At 36.8% G+C, this 26,109-nt stretch overlaps 1 protein-coding gene across 4 annotated transcripts in view; it reads left to right on the forward strand.

The window, feature by feature from the left end:
• The window catches only part of DYRK1A (dual specificity tyrosine phosphorylation regulated kinase 1A), a 93,800-nt gene that overhangs the window by 55,713 nt on the left and 11,978 nt on the right, over positions 1 to 26,109 (forward strand). For 3 of the 4 annotated variants that reach the window (XM_065876012.1, XM_065876014.1, XM_065876016.1), the window contains 6 exons: positions 3,059 to 3,178; positions 5,924 to 6,112; positions 9,555 to 9,702; positions 13,959 to 14,245; positions 16,852 to 16,998; positions 18,848 to 18,988. In XM_065876012.1, the coding sequence (XP_065732084.1) occupies positions 3,059 to 3,178; positions 5,924 to 6,112; positions 9,555 to 9,702; positions 13,959 to 14,245; positions 16,852 to 16,998; positions 18,848 to 18,988 (1,032 nt within the window). The remainder of the gene's footprint in view (positions 1 to 3,058; positions 3,179 to 5,923; positions 6,113 to 9,554; positions 9,703 to 13,958; positions 14,246 to 16,851; positions 16,999 to 18,847; positions 18,989 to 26,109) is intronic. The other variant, XM_065876015.1, reaches the window with a different exon arrangement.

Below are 26,109 nucleotides of genomic sequence, written 5' to 3' on the forward strand. Positions count from 1 at the left end.
GTAACTTCTGTTGCCAGAAGAATATAAGAAAAGTAATGTATTTAGAATTAGCTAATTGATTTGGCCTTTTAGGTAGCTTGGCTAATTGTGGAAGAGGTTAGCAATATTGTGTGACATGCCAAGGCCATAGCACACACTCATATATTGAGTGCAGAAAAAGATTGTTAGGCAAAATTACATTCATATCCAATTTCATGCATGTCCTATGTACATTTAATTTTTTTTTTGATTGTGGGATTTTGGTGTTTTAAGCGAGCATAATTACTCATGGAAAGATGTAGGCACTAGTCACATTTTTTCCAATGTTTGAAATACCAGTGGAATTGTAAGTGGGCAAGTTAAAAAAGCATATTTACAGTTTTGAACATAATTAATTGTAATAAATGCATATGTTTATTTTATTGGTGTTTATTATGCATGACTCAATTATTTTGTCCAACAAATAGCCTAAAAATGATTCAACGAGAGGATAGACGAGAGACCTAAAATTAACAGGGAGCTCCTGGCCCAGTGCTGTGGTTCAGATCATAGGCTTAGGTGGGAGACTGCCTCAGTTCTCATCTCTGTTATTTACTGGCTCTAAGACCTTGGTCAAGTAACTTTACATCAGAGACTCAGATTTCTCATTTGTAAAATAGTGACAGGAACTTAACGTTACTTATTCTCATGAGATTGTTGAGAGGATTACATGAGAGAGTAAAAATCTGCATACTCAAAGCATAGTGTATAGCAAATATTTGCTGCTATAATTATTATTTTATTATTAACTACTTAAGTAATTCAGTTGTTTCTAGCAGTAGTTATACCTTCTGTCAACTCTTGTGGCAAAGGTAAACAAGTATTTCACTGGTTCAGGTTTCGTGAAACCTCACGGTGAGGCTACACTCCAATAGTCCAAGAATGGTCTTGCCAGGTACGTTACCTGCTTGAAGACGGTCAGGGTCTTAAAAAATAAAAAAAGGAAATACATTAAGAGAAACCTCTTTCATTACCTTAAATGCTTATAGCATTCATTCACATAAAAGTATTTGACATGCTTATTACTGATATTGTCTGTTCATTAAATTAAGTCTCCAAGGACAGGTATAAGAACCAAATATTCTGTGAACCTAACTGTACCTGTTCATATTTAGAAAAATAAAACTATATATTTAATAAATTAATTCAGGTGATATTATTAAGTCTTACTATATTTTCAGACAAATAGTTATAATCATTGAAGGTTTTTCTTTCCCTTAAACCTTATTTGGAACTTTAAGAAGGAGAGGATCATGGGAAGAGGTAATAATTATTAACTTAATTCAGTAATTCAGTGAATTTGCCATCCGGATAACAACTTTTTAGAGTTTGAGTATAGATTCAGAAGAAACTAATGTTAATACCAGTTTAAGAGAAAGTGCAGGGTCGGAACAGTTCTCGGAGCTGAGTTACTATTCCCAGGTTATAATCCTCAAATTTGGCTCAAATTTCCACTTCTTTCATAGAACAAAGAGAGGGAGAGAGAGTACAGCTAGGTAACTGTAACTAGGTAACACCATCTTTTCATACCACAGGGATGGGGATTCTTTTCTGTTCTGTCCTTACAACCCTTCTGTCTTCTTTTTTTGTTACTGTGGGTTAACTTGGTTAATTTTCCCAAGACTTCAGACATTTCTGTGAGGCCTTAGTATGATGTCTTTTCTGTCTCTCTGCCCCTCAGATTGACTGACCACGGTGCCTTTGGAAGGGGCTGCATCAGGGGCTTCTGGCTCAGTTGTTTTGCTGGTGTAAATGTCTGCAGGAGAGCTAGACAGGAGCCCAAGGATGACTAGCGTAGTGACCGAAGGTACCTTGATGTCATTAATTGGTTTTGAGGATCTGTTGGTTGCAAGAAGCCCCTCTGGGAACTCCTTTGCTGAGGCTTGAGGAGTGGGGCGAGAACAGCCATCCAGGATCATTAGTGTGCTAGTTGCAGCATTCCTGGGCGTATTTATGTTTGGAGGACGTTTGTGTTTCCTGCTTTATCCCCCGTCTAGCAGGAAGCTCACAGTTGAACCCTGACTGCTTATTGAACGATGAAGGAGACATGGGTTAGTTTTGGGGTGGGAGTATGGTTGAAATGAGTTTTTTAAAAGAAAGTTTCATTAGCTTTAAGGTGTTCTCTGGAACTTATTTGTGGTCAGCTCCTAGTGTAATCATAGGTAGGGATATCGGTATTATGGCTTCACTTGTTTATTCAACAAATACTTATTAAGTACCTACTGTGTTTCAGGCACTATGCCTGCTATGTTTTAGGCAAAGGGAATACAACATTGAAGAAAAGAATCCCTGCCCCATATGGAGTTTTCCTTGTAGTGGAAGGAGAAGGAGAAAAAACTAAAACCAGTAAATGAGTAAATGTATACCAGTACGTCAGGTGCTGAAAAGTGCTGCTGGCTGGGGGCACAGGGAACGTGGAGGGTGAGGTCGGATGTGTTAAGGTGGAGGGCATGTTTTACTCAGTCATGTTAAAGAAGTGAGTGAAGATTTCAGCCTCGCTTACAGGTGCTGGTCAGAGGGCAGGGTCTGGGGTTGTTAGGAGCTGCAGTTCTGCAGCACCAAGCTCCATCTCTGCTCCATGAGCAGCTTGCTTCGTGGTGCCAACTGGGTCTTAAACTCCCGTGTTAGGAAGCTGAAAGGTGGGTTAGTCTTCATCTGCCTGTTGTGAACCAGGTCAGGCTTTAGGAATAATTTAGAAGAAGTTTTTCCTTAGGCTAACTGTATGGTGGAGAAGCCCTCTTGGGCAGCATCATGCATGTCTCCTGGACCAGGGGTGTATCTGTATTCCTCTTGTTGAATTTGGGGAACAAAATTGAAGCCTTGGTAACTGGGCATATTATCTTCTAATTCGGTTTATTTGTTCCAGTGGTTGTCTTCAGTGGATTCCGGATGAAAGAGATATGACCAAGAGAGCATGTGTACTATTCTAACGTAGATGTCTTTTTTTTTTCTTTTTTAAATACGTATACACAGGTTACAGAAGAGGGAATTCATACCAGTACAGTATAGTTAAAGTGCTAGTCTTTTCTGTCTATTTAAGGTGATGCCTGATATTGTCATGTTACAGAGGCGGATGCCCCAAACCTTCCGTGATCCAGCTACTGCTCCCCTGAGAAAACTTTCTGTTGACTTGATCAAAACATATAAGCATATTAATGAGGTAAGACTATTGATTTGTTATAACAGCATCTATTTTGCAATAGAGCAAGGGAATAAAGTTATTTTGTAGCATATTTAAGCATACTAAAATTATTTTTAACTCCCAGGGATTGTCGTATTGATGATTATCATGAAGACTGGTAAGTTAGTGATTTATAGATAATAAAATTATAATTGTGTAAAACAAGATATATTAACAAGGACTGCAAGGAGTTAAGATAATTGTGGCTAACTTCCCCTCTTTTTAAAGTTATATTTAATATATGCTGAGTTGTCATTTTTTAATAATCTCATCTCCAAAACTTAAGGGGAAAGGAAGGTAATAATGATAATATAAAAGTATGAAAATGTTACAGAATTTTGCTTAAATTTTTACATATCTGTTTCTACTTTTACCATGGATGTCAGGAAGCTCTGAGATGTATTTAATGCCCAGTTAACAGGCATTTGCTCTAGTCTGTCTGATCTATCTATATTTATGTGGTTTAAAGTTTTCTTTTTAAATTAATGTGTGTTCTTTTATCTGTATCTTTTTCATTGTAAGATATCTGAAAGCCTTTTTGGTGGAAGTAAGTAGGATAAAAAACATGGACAGCCCTTTGAATTACTCACCTTTCAACTTGACTTTCAAAACTTATTTTTCTTGTGTTTTAGACCTTTGGCTTGGTTGTTACTTGCTTCTAATCCCAACTCTAGCTCTGTAATGAATTATTAAATGAGCTTTTTTGGAGGAGGGTGGACCCCCTGTGCTTTCTTTCCTCTTCCAATGGGGCCTTACATCCTTTCACGTTAAAGACTTACCTTCTACCAGCTTTAGAGCCATTTAACTAAAAAGATGTTCTTATGTGTGTATAAATTTTATAGCAGTTTGATGCTGTTTTAATGCCAGTATTATATTATTGTGGCAATGTGGCAGGATAAAATTGAAGTGAACTCGATGAGGAGCATTTCTAAGTTGGATTTTGTATACAATTTATATGTTATAAAAGATGTTCCAAACTAGCTTTCGGTCATCTGAAAATATCTGATAAATTGTTGTTAACAACTGATGAATGTCCGTTTGTTAATATCTGATAAATTGTTAAGCTGTTAACAGTAGCTTTGTTAAGCTTGTTTCTAACTGTTTTGCCACCTTGTAAACTAGTTTTTCCGACGTTGCTCTGTGCAGTGTAACTTATAATTTCCTGAAACTTAGGTACCGGTTACCTGGACTGTTGCCTAGTCCACCTGTTATTTTTTACTAGTCTTAGAAACTATTTTATGAGAAAAACAGATACAAGGAAAATAACTGAATCTGTGACCAACCACAAGGTTTACGGCCTTTAGTCGGCGGGGGAGGGACATGGCTGTTTTTCATTAATATGTTATTACAGGCTTAAGAACTAGGCATGTCTCAGAGGCCCTTTTTATATTAGCAAAACATCAGTTCATATATTATACATTTAAACTTTCATTTTTAAAATCTTTTGCTCTAGGATCAAATATAAAATTGGGATTGACTAGAAGGGGGCATGAGGGAACTCGAATATAAGGAGGATGAAAATGTTCTTTATTTCGTTTAGCATATGTTGATTACATCAGCATATACATTTTCCCCAAAGTCCTTCATATTATACACTCTCTTTTTTTTGAATTTTAGATTTAATTAATTTTTTTATACAGCAGGTTCTTATTAGTCATCCATTTTATACACATCAGTGTATACATTGTCAGTCCCAATAGCCCAATTCATCCCACCACCCCCACCCCCACCCGCCGCCACTTCCCCCCTTGGTGTCCATACGTTTGTTCTCTACATCTGTGTCTGTTTCTGCCCTGCAAACTGGTTCATCTGTACCATTTTTCTAGGTTCCACAAATACGCGTTAATATACAGTATTAGTCTTTCTCTTTCTGACTTTCTTCACTCTGCGTGACAGTCTCTAGGTCCATCCACGTCCCTACAAATGACCCAACTTCGTTCCTTTTTATGGCTGAGTAATATTCCATTGTATATATGTGCCACGTCATCTTTATCCATTTGTCTGTCGATGGGCATTTAGGTTGCTTCCATGACCTGGCTATTGCAAAGAGTGCTGCAATGAACATTGGGGTGCATGTGTCTTTTTGAATTATGGTTTTCTCTGGGTATATGCCCAGTAGTGGGATTGCTGGGTCATATGGTAGTTCTATTTTTAGTTTTTTAAGGAACCTACATACTGTCCTCCATAGTGGCTGTATCAGTTTACATTCCCACCAACGGTGCAAGAGGGTTCCCTTTTCTCCACACCCTCTCCAGCATTTGCTGTTTGTAGATTTTCTGATGATGGCCATTTTGATGATGGTGGGAGGTGATACCTCATTGTGGTTTTGATTTGCATTTCTCTAAGATCTATACCATCTCACTGTATATAAATTATACCTTAGTTTAGAAAATAAATATGAATCAGGTCCTGTTACTCTTCTTGAGTGGGAGACTTTGGCGTGGTCATGTAACATCTCCTATTTAAAAAATGTATAAACAATGTAATTCTAAAGTGAATTTTACTGTAGATATTTTTCATTTGTTACATATCAGTGTTATTCTGTAACTCCAGTAGCAACTATAGAAAATTATTTATTTCATTTTTGTGTGTGTTATAAAGAATAAAAATTCATCAGTTTCCTACTGATAGCAGATGTGTCTTGTATGTACTCGACATATGGTGCCCTCACTGCTCCCCGTCCCCAGTAATTTTTGCACAGCTAACACTATTTTCTCATTTCAGGTTTACTATGCAAAAAAGAAGCGAAGACACCAGCAGGGCCAGGGAGACGATTCTAGTCATAAGAAGGAGCGGAAGGTTTACAATGATGGTTATGATGATGATAACTATGATTATATTGTAAAAAACGGAGAAAAGTGGATGGATCGTTACGAAATTGACTCCTTGATAGGCAAAGGTTCCTTTGGACAGGTAATTTAATGGAAGATGCTGAATTTCATAAATTAGAAAGAACTTCTTAGTGAATCATGTTACTATAGCCTTTTCTCAGTAGTACACTTTTAATATTTGTAAATAGATCTAAACAACGGATATGTAAGTATTTGGGTTATTATAGTTTTCTGTAAAGGTAAGAAAACTGCATCAGCTATAAAAACTCCATTAGACTTTTTAAAAAAAAACTTTCTATAGCTATCAAGTATTTATTTTACTAATACTAAGTGGTTGATTTTAATCACTAATAGACAGTATTGCCTCTTTCATGTGGGGTTTTTAGTCTCTGGATGGTTCGTCGTTATGTATGAGAGAGATAATTACCTTCCTGTCGGATACTCCTCCTCACAGAGAACAAAATTACCATTTTCAGCTGGCACAGCACATGTCCTCTCACTTCTTTGGAGACTTGGGACACCAGGGGCTGTGCCCTAAGTTTTTCCTCAGCTCCTCTTCTAGCTCCGTCAGGCCTCTAAATGGGCAGAGGGTCTCCAGGGTCTCCTCTTAAGTCCTCATGACATCAGCGTTGCTAATATTGTGATTGGCATTGTTCCGATGGGTGGGGTCGTTCAGGCCGCTTCCGGAAGAGTGAAGGAGGAACTCCAGTGGACCTGGTTTTTTGTTCGTTCCTAGCCTCTTCTCTCCACCCACAGCTCTCTTCTCCTCACTTGCCCACCCTATCCCAATACAAAGCACAAACGCTAACTACATTAGCCTCTTACATCAGCTGTGCCCAGACTAAGAGCTGTCAGACCTTCTTCCTTGCACTTTTAAAAAGCTTTTCTCTGGCAGTGGATCCCCCAGCTGTTCCCATGTGTAAATCTCCCTATCTTATCTCATCAAGTCACAGAGCCTTTTTGTTTAAGGTATGATTTACTGTTAATCCCAGCCTCCTTTGCCTCGTAGCTTTTGTGCAGCAAGTCAGTTACTATAATAACTTCTAATCCAAATACTTCTTTTGACTTGGACAATACTTTGGATTTTGGAGGTTGTTTTTGGTTTGTCTAAAACTGTGGAACCTGCATACACTCTTACTTACCTGTTCCTGCCCTGAGTGAAAGCAAAGCATGCCTCTTTTCAACCTGTGAGGAAAAATTCATCATGTGTCAGTCTAATCATGCTTAGGACAAAAAGTATACTACAGGCCAGTAGCAGCTACAGCTCTAGACCCAGACAGATCAAGCTATTAAACCTATAGGGAAATATGAACAAGCTTCTTAGAAGACCCCTGACTCTGGTGTGGCTCTACCAGGCCCTGGTGTCCCATGTATAATACATTTGCCCCTGTCCATGATTTCACAGAATTTTTGTAATTATACGTAATTCAGGGCCTTTCCCCTTGATTTGTAACCTCTTTTTCTCCTGAGTCAGGGGATTCTCAGTGTGTGGGGAGTCCCTCTTTAAGAAAGGATTACTTTTTGTCAGAAGCAGCTTCTGCTTCTCTTTGAGAGCTTTTTAAGGAAAGGCATTTCTGAGGCCTCTACCTTTTAAGTAAGGCCGTGAACACCCTGGATAGAGTGATTGTCATGTCCACCTTCAGAATTACACCAGCGTTTAGGCAGTTGCTCTCAACAGGACACTTTTCAAACTTCTGTGATGTCCACCATGAAAACTGTGGCTGTACGGCCTGTTCTCTAAAATTAGTTTTCCTTAAATACTCAGTCTTTGAGCTCACCGTGATCTTTCCCCCTCCCCTTTAATTTTCTCATACTCTGATTCCTAAGAGCAAGTCAGCATAGTAAACCTGTGAAAACATAGGCCTATTTGACATCAAAATCCATTTTACCAGATCAGACTGACTGATGCCTTTCTCCTAGGCTGAGGTGTATTCAGGGTCAGGACCTGTCACTCACCAGATAAAGTCTTCCTTACCGACTTGGTCAGACATCCTCTAAATCCTCTGCCTTGTCAAAGCCATCCTCCAAATCCTCTGCCTTGTCTTTGTCAAAGAAGCAGCTCCTTCATTTCTTAAGCCAGTGGTCATCAATCCTGATTGCACTTTGAAAGTTTCCAGGGAGCTTTGGGGATTGGGGGTGGGGTGGGGTGGGGAGGGGAGGATGGATACTTAGGCTCCAAGCAATTAAATCAGAATCTCTGTGACTGGATTCTGGGCATGGGTATTTTTGAAAATACCCTACTGAATGTGTGATATTCAGGGTTGCAAATCATTGCTTTAGCATTGAGCAAGTTAACTATTTGCTAGGTCAGTAAATAGTTGAGTCCATGTTAGTGGCCTTTGTCCTGGAGACCGTTAGGATCTGGGCACTGAACTGCAACTCTTGGTACAGTCAATATGGTCAGTGAAACAGAAGAATATCAGAAGCACTTGGTCAGATGTTTACATGGGTCGCCTCTGATTTAAAAGACAATAGGTAGTACTTTTTAGAATTGGGTGAAACCAGAGATACTGCACATTTCATTCCAAGTTTGATTTCAGCTGAACGATTTATGATCTATGATTGACAGTAACCTTGACTGATGTGATCTTGGACCATGCGTTCCATTCTCTTCCTCTAATCCAGTGGTACTCAGCCAACACATTGGAATCACTTGGAGTTCTACCTGCATCTCTGTACTTTCTGAATATGCTAGAAGATGTATCTAAAACTATTATCTATTCAGACTATTTGTAATATTATAAATATAATATTTAATCACTTATAGCAGTTTCTGATTTGTAGAGATATAGTTTTATCTGTGTATTTCCTAATTTTTGTATAAATTTATTAATAGTGTGAAACTTGTTTTAAATGAGTAAAATTTTAATTGAGAGGTGTGCATGGTGATTTGCACATGAATGTTTCAGTTTCCTTCTCATTTTAAAACTCAAAATCCCCTAATTATGGCATTTTAAAACTTTTTTCCTGGTTATTTGTTTTTGGTATTTTTTTAATTGAATAACTGTAAACGAATTCTTCTGGTATATGCCTAAGTTTTTATCTGTGAAAATCTAAGTCACATTTAGAAAGTTATCTACATTTTTCAGATGACTTAGAACCTTTTAAGTATCTCACACATATGCTTGGGATTTAAACCAGGTTTTTCTCTTACTAAAAGAATAGTTAGAAGAATTGTTTTATAATGTTATTTAGTAAGAAAGGTAAAAAACCCCAAAGCACTTGTCAAGATTCATAATTTATTTCTGAAGGAGGAAAATAGTTAATCTGATTTTAAGAAAGTTATCTATTTTGTGGATGTTTAGAAATACTGTAAGGATGCAGAAGAAATCCATTTGAAAAATGACTTAAAGTGACAATAAAGTAGTAAATGGATGCTGTTGAATGGAAACGAATAGGATCTCTTTTAATTAGGAAAGTCAGAAAAAGGGGAATTAGATAAATGTACAATTAAGCTGAACTGTAAACTGTTGTTAAATTGTTCATTAATGAAATAGATATCATCTGTCTTTTTTCTCTTTTAGGTTGTAAAGGCGTATGATCGTGTGGAGCAAGAATGGGTCGCCATTAAAATAATAAAGAACAAGAAGGCTTTTCTGAATCAAGCCCAGATAGAAGTGCGACTTCTTGAGCTCATGAACAAACATGACACTGAAATGAAATACTACATAGGTAAACAAACAGACAGGCAAAGAAAGCAGTGTGCCCTAACCCAGACCACAAATTTGAGTTATTTTTGTATGAATATATGTTGATTTTATCTTAAAGTGATTGGGTAAAAATTCAGTTATTTCTGTTGGAGGGCATAGGTTTATACACGTTACTTGATCTGGCAGTAATATTTTACATCTTTGGTGACATGCATTCTAGGTGGTATATTGTATAAAAACAAATGAGAATAGTGTCTTTTTGTTTTTTGTTGGTTTTTTTTTGTTTTTCAAACTTACAAGTGTCATTTGTTTGCTTTAATGGTGCATGTTTATATAGAGAGTCCACTTTGTGTTAACTTTAACCATTTCTAATATAGCTCAGAAATTAGAAGTGAGCTAATATGTTGTTAATGGTTACAGAACCATTTTTGGAATGTCTGAGCCAAGATCTCAGGTTCTTCCTCAAGAAATAATAGCCAACATTTCTTGAACTCCTACCATATTCCTTGTGGTTTTCTTCCATCATCTGTAATCATAGCAGTCCTGAAAGGAAGGTGGTAAATCCTTATATTACAGGTAGTTTGTACAAAGAGTAACATACCCAAGGTCCCAGGGCTCTTGGAGCTAGGGTCTGAACCTACCTCCGCCTGACTCCAGAGCTTGTGTTTATTTCATCGTCGTATGGTGTTTCTTCTGAATACAAAAAGAGGAGACAGAAGGATTATGAAAATAGTTAAGGCTAGGGCCAATTGATATATGGATAAAACATCTTCTGATTATACACTCTTTAATACTATTCTTTTTTTTTTTTTTTTTTAAACATTTATTTATTTATTTATTTTTGGCTGTGTTGGGTCTTCGTTTCTATGCGAGGGCTTTCGCTAGTTGCAGCGAGCAGGGCCCACTCTTCATCGCGGTGCGCGGGCCTCTCACTGTCGCGGCCTCTCGTTGTGGAGCGCAGGCTCCAGACGCGCAGGCTCAGTAGTTGTGGCTCACGGGCCCAGTTGCCCCGCGGCATGTGGGATCTTCCCGGACCAGGGCTCGAACCCGTGTCCCCTGCATTGGCAGGCGGATTCTTAACCACTGCGCCACCAGGGAAGCCTTTAATACTATTCTTAATCAGATCTAAGACACCATAATTTTATGTGCCACCAAGAAACAAATTGCTGCCAACTCTAAAAACAACATGATGTCAATTTCAGGATAGAGACCTTAGGATCAACTAACTACAGACTTTTTATAGGCATGTATTAGCAGCTCACCTTCAGAAATGCTGACTTTACCTGAAAAACATATGAGGTTAAGTTTTATTAGCAAACTCCTTTTTAAGAAATGAGGAGAGGGCTTCCCTGATGGCACAGTGGTTGAGAGTCCGCCTGCCGATGCAGGGGACCCGGGTTCAAGCCCTGGTCCGGGAAGATCCCACATGCCGTGGAGCAACTAAGCCCGTGCGCCACAACTACTGAGCCTGTGCTCTAGAGCCCGTGAGTCACAGCTCCTGAGCCCGCATGCTGCAACTGCTGAAGCATGTGTGCCTAGGGCCCGTGCTCCGCAGCAAGAGAAGCCACGGTAATGAGAAGCCCGTGCATCGCAACAAAGGGTGGCCCCTCCTCTCCACAACTAGAGAAAAATCTGGCGCGCAGCAACGAAGAACCTAACACAGCCAAAAATAAATAAATTTATTTAAAAAAAAAATGAGGGGAGGGCATTATGGTTCTTTAGTCCCCTCAAAATAACAGAAACAAAAAAAATTGATGTTTAAAGGTGTAAGGTTCACATATTCATATTAAATTTCATTTATGAAACACCCTTCATTCCTCATTGTTGCAATAAAATGAGCTTATACTATTAATTTTTCTTCCTTAGTGCCTTCTCTGTAGATATCTGATATAACCCACAGTAATAACATTTGTATTTCAAGTCTTTTCACACTTACTGCATGTTTGCTGTTTACTTTCAGTTACAACTTAGTGTAAGGTGAGCACATTTCCATTCAAGGGGCTTAGGAGGCCAAGAAGGACATTCTAAGGATGCTTGACTTACAGTCTCTAAACATACCTCCCTTTTTCTTCTTTCTCACTCTTGTTTTATTTTGAATTTTTGCTTAAGTAGTAGAGAAAACGTTGATAGCATTACTACAACAATTTATTTCTGCCTTGTTGAAAGAAAACACGCAATGTTAGCTACTTGGTTATGTTATAATAATGGCTGTCATTTTTGTTTCTGATAAACTGACTTTAATGATTAATTGCATCAGTTATTACAGATATTCTTTTGGATGAGTTTTTTTTGTTTTTAAAGGTTCTTATTTAGGAAGAAGGTGAATTCATGCACAGTGTCTTAAGAAACTGAGTTTCTATATTGGAAAACAAGCAAAAAGAACTTTAGATTTAGACACAGCCATGGCAGTAGAGTTGGTACATTAAATTTAAGGTGTCTGGAAGTTGTATTGCTCTTTTATAACGTAAATAACTTAATTTTGAAGTGATTTGATCAATATAATTTAGTCTCATGAGTTGTATAGTCTTTTAAGTCTTTGAACTTCTAAAAACTCTTACTTTTTTTTACCACATAGCATAATTTCTTATCTGGATTATTTGGTACCTGCCACGGTCTAGTTAAAAGAACATTCAGTTTAAGTGTAGAGCAAAGTCTTGCCAACCATCTGTTCTCCCCAGAGTTCAGTTTAAAAAAACTGAATGTATATACTTGTGTTTGAGCTTTCTTTGACAGTGTCTTTAGTGCTCAGCACATTATAGATACTTAGTAAATGAATGATGAATTAGTGGAATTGAGTGGATTGATCTTCCTTTGGAAGAACATTCTAATCACAGCTTCTTAGAGGGATTGTCATAATCACGTTTGAATTCTGACATCAGTTACCTTTTGCATTCCTTTTGCGGCTGCTGCTTAACCAGGTCAGAACTCTTGTTTGGACCATGTCTCTGGGGTGTCTTATGTCACATGGAGCTATGTTCTTAATTTTAAACCTATGAACTCAGTGATTAAGAGCAGATGTTATACATTCTTACGTAACTGTTGGTGAGAGTTGAGTTGTACTATGGACTCCTATAGAGCCATGTAGTATTATTTATTTATCGTAATTTTAGATCACGTGTATCAGGAATGATCTAAAAGCTATATTGACATGCACTGCTTCCAGGGAGACAGTTCAGGGCTCCTACCAGGACAACACAATGTATCCCTTTTCTCAGGGACCAGACATTGAATACTGTCCTAGTTATTCCAGATAACTCTGTAGAGAAACCTCTGTTTTAAATGATACTAAAAGACCAAAATGAAGGTAGCCTTGACAAATGGTTGTTTTATGTCGTTCCAGTTGAGTTATAGGTGCTCAGTTTGGTGTGTGTAAGAATTTTTATACTGAAGGGCAGTTCTTTATTGAATGACTTCATCTGATGTGAAGTCAGTAGTGTTAATACGTAAAGCACAACTTTTCGAAACAGTTTGGCGACTATTAAGCCTTTTTAGAGGATCAGTAGTGATACCAAGTAATGTATTCTATTAGACTTTCCCCATTCATAAGCCTACTCACAATTTCTTGTGATTGAGCTTTATTTTGAAGTTTTCCCAAACCTTCAGTCTTGGACAGGATGTCCCATGTACCAGTTTGATGAACATAATCAGATGCCTTGATTATGAACTCTAGTACCTTACAATGTGATTTTCGAGCCTTTGCTGTATTTGCCCAAAAGAAAAAAAAATCTGTCTTCCTTTGACAATTGTTTCAGAACATTACTAGTGAAATCTAAGGCTCAGCAAAGCAGATTGTGTGTGTGTATCAAAGCCTTCCCAGAGAGGGCTGCCAAGTACAGCATCGTCACAAGCTGGACATCCCAGCGGATGGAGCTTAGATGAAGTTGTGAGGTAGGGCTTTCAGGGAGTACAACGTGTTTTCTCTTACCAGTGACGTTAAAATTATCAAAGTATTCTCAGTACTCTTTGTCAGTTTGCTACTTGCGTTTTCATACCTGACTTATTTTTTTAAGCAAGGCATCTTGGTGGTACTTCTTGCATTATATTGCATATTGGCAGACTCTATGCACGAATATGTTAATTCAGCAGATGAACAATTTAGATACTCTTAACTGATTGAAGAGTGTGCTGTTTAGTGCAGAACGCTGATCTCCGGATTTTAACTTGATTTTCACTCTGCATTTGACATTGTCATGTGACAGATTGTTGGAGAGTTCATGTGCATGTTATTCTCATTTTATTGGTATGTATAATTTAAAATGAAACTTTTTTCTCTTTCAGTGCATTTAAAACGCCACTTTATGTTTCGAAACCACCTCTGTTTAGTTTTTGAAATGCTGTCCTACAACCTCTATGACTTGTTGAGGAACACCAATTTTCGAGGTGTCTCTTTGAACCTAACACGAAAGTTTGCACAGCAAATGTGCACTGCACTGCTTTTCCTTGCGACTCCAGAACTTAGTATCATTCACTGTGACCTAAAACCTGAGAATATCCTTCTTTGTAACCCCAAACGCAGTGCAATCAAGATTGTTGACTTTGGCAGTTCTTGTCAGTTGGGGCAGAGGGTAAGTATATTTCAGGACTTGTGAATTAAAATTAGGACTTGTGAATTAAAATTAGAATTAGGTTAAAAGAGTGTAAGTAGATACTTGAAATGTTATTAATCTGTATACAATTTGGAGGTAATTACAGGATGGTTCTCTTTAAAATGCAGCACTTGAATCACCTTGTGTTGATACCTATTTTGGGAAATACCTTTTAAAATGCCAATAGTAAACTTTGAATTAGAAGGTATTCGTTTTTTAAAGTTTAACTTAAAAAATTATGTGTATACTAAAAGTCTAAGAGAAAAGAGGGGATGGATATATTAAATATTAGGTGATTTGTTGTAACTATATTTCCCAAATAGAGGTCTTTAGTATAAATTTGGGGAAATTCCAATAATAGAACATTGACTCCTTGCTGTAAAATATTTCTCTAAATATAGGTCGAGATAAATGTTTTTCCTCAAAAGCTGATGGGTAAAAAAAAATGCAGGTAATTTTACATTACACACAGTGATACAGTGTAAATTACTAGGTTGATAGACATAATTGTTTTGATAAATAAGTTTAAATCTTTTTTTTTGTTTTATAAATTATGACGCCGAACTAGTTTTCTTTAGAGTGCTAAAAACAGACATATCCATAGCAGTAAGTAGATTTAGGTTTAGCTGATTTTAGGAAAGCAAATTTTTCCTACAGATCTTTCTAGCATTACGAAAGCTACTCTAACAGTGTTTTGCATATAAAATAGAAGTTATAGGATGTTCTCTTCTTGAAACCAACTAGGGTCACCATTTGATAATACTTTATTCATTTAAAATGTTGTTCCTATTTACTTTTAAGTATTGAAACTGCATTTCTTAAAAAAAAAAAAAAGGTAAAAACTAACATGGAGATATTCCTGTTTCATATTGGCTTTCCATTTCTTGTTTTTCCAAATTAGTGAAATTTCCTATCCAACTTTATTCCAGCTTTTAAATACAGTAGGTTAATTTAATCATGAAGGTTTATGGTCAGTTAACAAGATTGTCTTTTTGTTATTTTCTGAAAATTATCTTATGTAGCAATGCTACATTGAAATACTTTTTAAAAATGGAAGGAATAGGAAGCAAAGTTTGCAGTTTCGGATGCCTCTGAAAATCAAAAGATGCTCATAGTTGTTAATAGGGATCAAGTATATTGTAAATGGAAAATATGTGCCCATCTTGAGAGTCATTTGAATAGATTTTAGACTTGTAAAATTTTTTCCTATTTAAACCAAATCATATATGCCGCCCTGATATCAAGCACTACTATCTCTCTCCAGCCAAAGTGAAACAGCTATACCTCTAGCTCAGTGAGTTTTTTAACTATGTGAGTGTATCAGAATCCCATGGGAAGTCATTTCCAAAACAGACATGCAGTGGCCCTATTCTAGGTCTGCTGGCTCAGTGTTAGAAGGTGGCAGGGCAAGTATGTTTCAAAAAAAGTTTCTCAGGCGATCCTGGCACACACAGGCTTATAGATAACCCAACTACTGCTTTAAGCAGCTGGATAGGTAGGTGACAAACTTCCTTTCCTAAGCTGGGAAATAAGTCTCAGTAGTAGGGAGTCTTTGGGGCTTCACGATGCCATTGGCTTATAAAAACTTGGAAATGTAATACTTCTTCCTGGTCCCTTTCAGTTAGGCTTTCTTCACTCTGAACAGGCCTTAAGGTTGAGCTGACCTGCTAGTGGAGGCATGGGATGGTTCTCAGATTTGGCTGGAGTTGTGGAGGTCACAGAAGCTTTCGTGAGAAGCGGCTCCATGCTGCTGGCTGCCTTGTTTGATTGTTAAGTTAGGGAGTTTGGGTGGGAGGATTTTGTTTGTTTCTCTCCCTTTTTTAAGTAAAGCTATCTTTGCTTTTGTAGTATTTCTAGATATAAATTTTAAATGGCCAGGTGAAGATGAATTGGTCTCTGAAGACATCTCAGATTATTTCATCGAAAATGGTCCATTTCAAGATTTCTTTTTCTAAGAAGTCTTAGAATGAGATGGAGGAGATAGGGTAGAGAAGTGATTAGTCAGAAACGACTCCCAATTGAATCTTTATGTGGCAGTGTTTCTAGATTTATCTGTGAGACTAGTACAGTACAGATGTCTGAAATTTCAATTACATTGTACTGAGTTTGAGTCTTTCTTAATGCTTTGAATTAACCTGAAAAAAGTCTTTCAGGTTAATTTAGCTACAATTTAGCTGTTAAATTAATGGTAAACCAAGTACCAGCCATAGCAGGAAAGAATAATTAATAGGGAGATAAATTGTTCTCAATACTATTTTCTTCTAATAAGGCATAATTGTTTAAGATATATCTTGGTTACCGGTTAGGATTGAACTAAATGAAAGGGCTTGAATTATTTTTATATATATATATATATATATATATATTTTTTTTTTTTTTTTCATTTCACAGTCAGATTTACCACTCCCTTGAAACGTTTAGTTCTTTAAACGGTATTCATAATCTAATGTTGAAATCAGTAAATGGAACTCTAATAACCCAGTTATTTTTTGCTGTTAATATTAGACTTGTGTTCTTAATTCATTGTTGACCACAGTTAAACAAAACTTGTTTTGGAATTAATACTATTTTGAAATATATTTCAGATATACCAATATATTCAGAGTCGCTTTTATCGGTCTCCAGAGGTGCTACTGGGAATGCCTTATGACCTTGCTATCGACATGTGGTCCCTTGGGTGTATTTTGGTTGAAATGCACACTGGAGAACCTCTGTTCAGTGGAGCCAATGAGGTATATGATGGATCGCTTTAAAAATTCTGTTTTTGTTTTCAGTCTCTGACAGTATAATCTGAAAGTTGTTTTTAGGAAAAGATGTCTATTTACCAACTTTAATCATTCAAGTGTTAGGTCAGTTTTGAACTTATTTTATCCATTTAAATTTTTTTTTCAATTATGTAACGGTGAGTTTAGAATTGTGAGACGGGAAGCGAGATCTTTCAATCTGCCAGTGGAGGAGAGCAGTAAATTAGATTAGAAAATGTTAAGTATTTTGGTATAAATTTTACAGATTTTAAGTATAAGAACAGAAAAAGATGATAATGAAGAAATGAGGACCACCCTAAAAACAGTGTAAACGTGACTGTAAATTTTGAGAGTATGATTTGAAATTAAAGTGAATGATGACTAGTAGGGTTGATGAATATTTGATCTGAATAATTCAGGGTAAATTAGGACTATAGAATTTCAGAGCGAGTCCACAGGTGTTTATTCTGTGTTCGTAGAAGATTTTTGAAGGTCAGAGGCAGTGCCTGGGAGGAGGGAGGGCAAGGGAGAGGGAGGCCAAGCTCTCTTACAGTCAGGAATGGGCTTTCATTGGTTTTAAAACTATTTGCTTGTGGGATCCTGTTGTGTTTTGTTTTTTAAAGAAAAGTTAACCATTGCAGATCGTGATCAGTCCATTCATTTATACGTGAGAAAAGAAAGATTAATGAAATTTCATGACTTGAACTGGGTTATACAACTGTCAATAAATAGTGCCAGAAACGTGTCCCTTCCTCCTTCCTTTTAATTCACTTCACTCTAGCCAGTGAGCTACTCTTTGGCAGAGCTGCCATAAGTGTGTCTTTAGTTTTCTTTTAATAATAAATAATATAAAGGTAATAGTACCTTCTTCATGGGCTTAAACAATATTAGGAGCATCTGAAACTTCAGTGGCTTCCATCTCACTCATGGTGAAAGCCAGAGTCCTTTTGAGTAGCTTGAAGATCCCTTACTCCCTCTGCCTCCTGTTCTCTCTCCACCTCTCCCTGCTGTCCTGCCCCGCCCCGCCCCCGCCGTCTCCCGGCCCAGCACACACAGCTCTCTCAGGTCCCTACGAAGGAACCGCAGGCTTGTACCAGGGCCCTTACGTTCATTCTTTGCTCAGTGCCTGGAGTGCTCTTGCTCCTGCCCTTGCGGCCTTCATGTTTTTGCTCTCACGTCACCTTCCTGGGGAAGCCTTTCGTGACACCCTATTTTAAGTTGCAGTGCCCTTCTCACTCTCCATCCCCTTTTAATTTTCTCCATGGTTCTTAGTGGCCACCTGGTATGTATTTGCTTATTATGTATTTGCTTCTTGGTGATCTCCTCCTCTACAACACAAACTCCGGGGCAGGGATTTTTGTTTTGTTTATTGCTGTGTTCTAGTGGGCATGGATTCCAGCATATAGTAGACTCAGTATTTGAGTGAATCAAACTGCACTTAAAAAATACTTTTATTGGGTCCACACTTTTAAGCCTTTGGGTTTTTTTTTCTCTGTGTGTGATTATTTAACTAAAATTCTCCCAAAACTTAAACTTTAAAACTCCCTCCAGTCATTTCCTTACTCTCCATTGTATCCATGACCACCTGCCATCCCACGGAGGTACGTGTTTGCTTCATTGTGTGCCCTCCCCTCTGTGGAGTGTGGGGCTCAAGGAGGGCAGGGACTTTATCTCTTTTGTTCATTATTCTATGCTTACTGCCCCGAGGAGTGCCCAGCACACAGGAGATGCTCGATTTATTTATTTCTAATTTATGAATGAATGAATGGATGGATGAACACAGATAGGGTGTCCTACAGTAGAAATTACAGGTGTTTTGTTTTTATTTTTAATACAGGTAGATCAGATGAATAAAATAGTGGAAGTTCTGGGTATTCCACCTGCTCATATTCTTGACCAAGCACCAAAAGCAAGAAAGTTCTTTGAGAAGTTGCCAGATGGCACTTGGAACTTAAAGAAGACCAAAGATGGAAAACGGGTAAAATAGGGAAATAATTTTTTTGAGCCTATGTTATTTCTTTTACTGAGCTGTCTTTATATAGCGCATTTTGTATTTACTTGAAATCAGTGTTGCTGAAGTCAGTTATTAACAGTAGTTCCATTGATAACTTAGGTATATATTTTCTTCATAAGTTGCTTATAGAGTTTGACCTGAACTATCTGTATGGACCAGTGTTTGCTTAGTGCTCTTTAAGGCTTCATTTTGAAACTGTATGTCTGCCTTTTGAGGTAGCTGATCAAATCACCATGCCTTGTTTCCACAGTAGAATTAGTAAGTTTGACCTTTGTTTCTCATAGTTTGAGTACGTAGTGAAGTCACACAGTTAACAATACTGCAGCTGTGAACAGTGGAAGTCATAATTGCAGTAAATGGCTTTTTTTTTTTTTTTTTTAAGTTCAGATGAGAGAAAAGGATTCTTGACTTAAGCAGTTTGTGACAAGAATATGAACTGACTAAATGGTCCTTTGATAGATTTCAGATTCCTAGCTTGGGTAACAGGAGTTTCACATCTCCAAAATCTTTAAAATTTAAGTGAGGTTTTTAAACACGTTAGGTACGTTTTAGTAATTTTCTTTTATCTGAGAACTTTTTTAAGAGACCTAAACTGTGTCAGTTTATTAATAGAGTAAATGATAACAGTTTTGCATCTTGATTTCCATCTTTTATATATCTGAAAATAATCATATGTTTTGTAATCTAGCTTGTTTCTAGTATAAGATGAAAATAATCTATAAATCTGTGATTGTATGTGATACATATACCAGACACCTTGTGATTGTAGTTTTTGCATTTTCAACACTTAGATTTTATTTTTGCTCCACTTTTTATTTTGCCCTTGCGTTTTAGCGATGCTGCCACCAGGTGTCATTTCCAGTGAACTGAAGATGACGCTTATGTGCTGTAATTCACCTTCAGCTATGGAGTCTTAACTATTAATATCAAATGGGTTTTCTTTTTAAGAATATTAAAAAAAATAATATATATAAAACTATCTTTCACAACTGATTTGTAACTTACTGCATTTTGCCTTATTCTCTGAAGTTCCAGGCATTGTAATATCTGGCAGCTAAATTATGCCTACTCCCCATAAGGAAGGGATGGAAAATACCAAGCAGACATCCTGAATCCTTTTGCCTTTGTCCACATACCTTTATCAGTCATGGCCCCTTTTCCCATTGAACCAAAACACAGCCTAGGAGTCCTTAGCTTCTGCAGCATTCAAGGTTGCTCCTACCAGTTGATTTTCATTAGCATGGAGGATGTGAAGCCTTCTTTATGTTTTTATCTCTCTGCAGTACAGGCTACCACTTCTTTTTCCACTTTGAAGTTTTTTTTTTCTTCTTCTGCTGCTGTTTTTTTTCCTTTTTCTAAATGAAACATTCATCTCATTCCATTTCCCTAATCTCTGCCTTATAAAACCACAGTTAAGTCACAATGAGTTGTAACCTATCATTTCTCCAAAATTCAGGTATAATTATTTTAAATTGTTTAGGGGGGACATTTCAGAAAAGAGTAGTTAAATCTTTTCCTTTAAAATTGAAAGTGAGTATCTTGACCCACATTTAATACATATTAATTAACCATAGATTATTTGAGGTTTTCTTTAGCTGCAATTAAGCAGCTGACTTAAGAAACTTTATTTTTTAAAGTGTAAGATAATTACTTCTCTTTGAATAGAAATAAATTTTCAGCAACAAAAAAATCAAATCCATAACCAAATGGTTACATTGTAACAATGCACTAGGGATTTTAACCATAAGTATAAACAGGTGTGCATGCACTATCATTGGGTATATTTGTTTGCTTTATTTCCTTAGTGATTTTATTTTTAATTTCTCATTTTATGTTTCAAGGGCCCATTTTAGCTTCCTAGTAACGAAATCCATACCTACTATCTATTTTTTTCCTTTGGTGGGGAAGGGGGATGAAGAATTAAGAGTATAAATGATACTGTTTTGTTGAAGTATAATTTATATACAGTAAGATGAGTATTTCAAGTGTCCTAACTTTTTAACTTTTAAATACAACAGTATATATCCACTACCTAAAACAAGGCATAGAGTAAGTACTTCCACCACCTCTTATATCCTTTTCTCTCATCTCACCCTCAGTTTCTGATTTCTGTCATCATAGGTTAGTTTTGACTATTCATAGGAAAAATTCATGTAAATGGGATCTGTATAGTATTTGTTACTTTGTTTCTTTCACTTAACAGACATTGTTTTTGGAGATTCATCCATATTGTGTCTCAGAAGTTACTCCCTCTTATTGCTTCATAGTATTTCATTGAATGGAAATACTGTATTTATATTTACCTGTCAGTGGATGTTTGGGTTGTTTCCAGTTTAGGACTATTATGAATAAGGCTACTGGGAACATTCTTGTATCAACTTTTGTACACTTAAATTTTCATTTCTCTGGGTTCACTACTTAGAAGTAGAATTACCAGATTATAGGGTGTGTGTGTGTTTACCTTCATAAGAAAAGAGCAAACAGTTTCCCACAGTTTTATCATTTTGCATCCCCACAGGTATGAGAGTTGCAGTTGCATGACATCCTCACCATTTGATGTGGTTGGTCTTCTTGATTTTAGCCATTCTAGTGGGTATATATAGTGGTTTTCATTTGCATTTCCCCATGACTGATGATAGTGACCACCTTTTCATGTGCTCATTAGCCATTCATGTATCTTCTTTTTTTGTGATAATCTTTCCAGTCTTTTGCCTGTTTGTTATTGGGATGTTTAATTGTTGAGCTGTAGGAGTTCCTTTTTTTTAACATGTAATGGATATAAGTCCTTTGTCACATGTATGTCAGTATTCTCAGACTGCAGCTCGCCTATTTCTTTTCTTAGTAGTAGTTTTTAATGAGCAGGAAATTTAATCTTTTTTTTAATGAATAGTGTTTTTTGTATTCTAAGAAATCTTTACCTTCCTCAAGTTTATGAAGATACTCTCCTTTAAAAGTTTTTTTTAAATTGAAGTATATGTAGTTGATTTACAATGTTGTATTAGTTTCAGATGTACAGCATAGTAATTCAGTTATACATACATATATATATTCTTTTTCAGATTCTTTTCCCTTCTAGGTTATTGCAAAATATCTAGTATGTCCCTGTATGTCCCTGTTGGTTATCTGTTTTATATATACTAGTGTGTATATGTTAATCCCAAACTCCTAATTTATCCCTCCCATCCCTTTCCCCTTTGGTAACCATAAATTTGTTTTCTATGTCTGTAGGTCTGTTTCTGTTCTGAAAGTAAGTTCATTTGCATCTTTCTTTTCTTTTCCTTTTTTTTTTTTAGATTCCACATATAAGTGATCTATTTTTCTTTGTTTGGCTTATTTCACTTAGTATGATGATCTCTAGGTCCATCCATGTTGCTGCAGATGGCATTATTTCATTCTTTTCTATGGCTGAGTAATATTTCGCTATATATATACACATACACCCCACGTCTTCTTTATCCACTCATCTGTCGGTGGACATTTAGGTTGCTTCCATGTATTGGCTATTGTATTGGGTTGGCCAACAAGTTCGGGTTTTTCTGCAAGATGTTATGGGAAAACGCGAACGAACTTTTTGGCCAACCCAATAAATAGTCCTGCAGTGAACATCGGGGTGCTTGTATCTTTCCGAATTAGTTTTCTCTGGATATATGTCCAGGAGTCAGATTGCAGGATCATATGGTAACTCTATTTTTAGTTTTTAAGGAACCTCCGTACTGTTCTCCATAGTGGTTGTACCGATTTACATTCCCACCAACAGTGCAGGAGGGTTCCCTTTTCACCACACCCTCTCCAGCATTTATTATTTATAGACTTTTCCATAATGGCCATTCTGACTGGTGTGAGGTGATACCTCGTTGTAGTTTTGATTTGCGTTTCTCTAATAATCAGCGATGTTGAGCATCTTTTCATGGGCCTGTTGGCCTTATCTTTCTTGGAGAGTCTTTACATCCTTACTTTGTGTCTGTCTGTGTATATTTGTTTTATCAATAACTGAGAGGAGTGTTCATTTTTAGTGATGATACTGGATTTGTCTTCATCTCCTTTAGTTGCTTTATGTTTTTTGAAGCTCTCTTAATAGGTATACCTATTTAGTATTTTTAGGACTTGGTGATAAATTCAGTCTTTCATTACCATGAAATATTCCTCTTTATCTCTAATAATATTTTTGTCTTTGAGTCTACTTTGTCTAATATTACGCTAGCTATACCAGCTTTTTAATTCTTAACATTTTTATAGTGGTTTTTTTACCCTTTTACTGTAGTAAACCTGTTCATACTTTTGTATGTGAAATATGATTTCTGTATACAAAATGTAGTTGAGTCATCCTTTTTAATCTAGTCAAATAGTATCTTCCTTTCACAATGAATATTTAACCTATTTAATTATTCAGGGGTTTGAGTTTTAGACTTTTGTCTTATTTGTATTCTATTTGTTTTATCTGTTCTTTGTTCCCTGTTCCTTCTTTACTGCCTTCTTTTGAGTTGAGTACTTTTTGGTATTTTATTTCACCTTTTCTTAAGTGACTGTTTAGCTGTTCTTCTGTGTGTAATTTTTAGTGTTGCTTTTACTATATGCATCTTTAACTTACCAGTTGAACTTAACAAAATGTTATATCACTTTATAAACCGTGTGATAACCACGTGCTTTTATCTAAGTCCTTCTGTCTCTTGTCATCATATATCACTTACACATATGTTATAACCCTCACAACACATTGACTACTTAAATTAAAAATGATTTTTAAAAGAGATTTAAAAGTACATAAAAAATAAAGAAAATAAAAAGTTCTTTTTGGGAATTCCCTGGTGGTCCAGTGGTTAGGACTTGGAACTTTCACTACTGCGGCCCCGAGTTCAGTCCCTGGTTGGGGAACTAAGATCCTGCAAGCCCAAAAGAAAAAAAAAGTTCTTTTCTTTTTACCCATAGAATTTTTCATTTCCTTTTGCAGTTCCTGACTTCAATCTTGTATTATGTTCCTTCAGCTTGAAGAACTTCCTTTAACTTTTTATTTTATAGTGAATAACTTCTGCTGATGAATTCTCTCAGCAGTTGTTTATCTGAAAATATCTTTATTCACCTTCATTTTTGGGAAGATATTTTCCATGGATATGGAAATTTACAAATTGATATAGAATTTTAGGTTTACGTAAACCTAAACAAATTTAGTTGTTTAAATATATTAATGACATTGTTTTCTGTATTACATTGTTTCTGAAGAAAAGTCAGTGGTTTTTCTAAGCATTGTTTATGAAATATTTCTCTGTCTTCCCCCTGGCTGATTTTGATGCTTTTTTTTTTATTATTATAACTTAAGATGTTTTTATTTGATTCTCACAATAAGAAGATGATGATAGATAGTAATAATAGATATTCTCAGTTCCATTTTTACACATCAAAAAACTGAGATTCAAGAGTGTTAATTAAATTCTTTGGTGACCACAGCAAGGAATGGTAGGGCTAGAAAGCAAGCTCAGGTCTTCTCAAGCTGTGCTTAGCACGCTCTCACGCTGAGAAAGGAACTTGGGGATATAACGAAGAAGGAAAATGCCTTTAGCACAGGGATCTTCTGTGGAAGAGAAGAGTAAAGAAGCAAGCAATTTGGGTAACACGCTCAAACATGACATATAAAAGCTGGTATGAATTTTGTAGATCTTTTCGTTCAACCTCTTTTTTTTTTGCTTTTTTTAATGTTTGATTTTTCAGCAGTTTGACTATTAGGTTCTTACGTATACTTTTCCTTGTATTTATTCTCCATGGAGTTTGCTGAGTTTGTTAGATCTGTGGATTAATCTCTTACATCAATTTTTGAAAGTGCTCAGACATCATCCTTTCAAATATTTGTTCTGCTTCACTCTCTCTTCTCCTGCTAATTATTCAATTAAATATATGTTATAGTGCTTACTATTAGAGGTCTCTGGTTTATTCATTTTGTTTTCTTTTTGTGTGTTAGTTTAGATAATTTCTTTGCTCTGTCTTTCTAGTTCACTGATTGCGTTTCTTCTCTTGAGCCCAGTCTGCTGTTAAAACCATTAAATGGATTCTCTGCATTTCTTTTAGTTCTAGTGTTTTCACTTAATTTATCTTTTTAAAAAAAAAATACTTTTGGGCTTCCCTGGTGGCGCAGTGGTTGAGAGTCTGCCTGCCGATGCAGGGGACACGGGTTCGTGCCCCGGTCCGGGAAGATCCCACGTGCTGTGGAGCGGCTGGGCCCGTGAGCCATGGCCACTGAGCCTGTGCATCCGGAGCCTGTGCTCCGCAACGGGAGAGGCCACAACAGTGAGAGGCCTGCATACTGCAAAAAAAAAAAAAGAAAAAAAACTAGTTTTAAATAACACCCCCCCAGTCTATCCACACGTTACCTAACTTTTGAACTAAATTCTTTTTATCATAGTTATTTTTAAAAAATTAATTAATTTATTTTGGCTGCGTTGGATCTTTGTTGCTGCGTGCAGGCTTTCTCTGGTCGTGGCAAGCAGGAGCTACTCCTTGTCGTGGTGTGCGGGTTTCTCGTTGCAGTGGCTTCTCTTGTTGTGGAGCACAGGCTCTAGGCACACGGGCTTCAGTAGCTGTGGCACATGGGCTCAGTAGTTGTGGCTCATGGGCTCTAGAGCGCAGGCTCAGTAGTTGTGGCGCACGGGCTTAGTTGCTCCGCGGCATGTGGGATCTTCCTGGACCAGGGCTCGAACCCATGTCCCCTGCGTTGGCAGGCAGTTTCTTAACCACTGCGCTACCAGGGAAGCCCCATAGTTATTTTAAAATACCTATCTGTCAGTTTCAACATTTGGATCATTTATATATGTGAGTTTTCTACTATTTTTTTCACTTGATTATGGACCCTTTTTGTTTGTTTGTTTCATGTGTCTATAATTTTTTATATGTATGTTGGACTTGCTGTATTTAAGAACAGTTGAGATGGAAGTAAATCTTATTTCCCTTTAGAAAGAGGCATGCTGCTTACTCTGTCAGGCTACTGGTGTGATGAGACTGAGTCAGTTTCATTTGTAGTTTAGCTGAATCTGGGCTGTGTTTTGTTTGTTTGCTTGACTTAGATTCTATTCTCCACTGTCTTCATAGGTTTTAAGCGG

Source organism: Phocoena phocoena, chromosome 4 (assembly GCF_963924675.1).
Source record: "Phocoena phocoena chromosome 4, mPhoPho1.1, whole genome shotgun sequence".
NCBI lineage: Eukaryota > Metazoa > Chordata > Mammalia > Artiodactyla > Phocoenidae > Phocoena > Phocoena phocoena.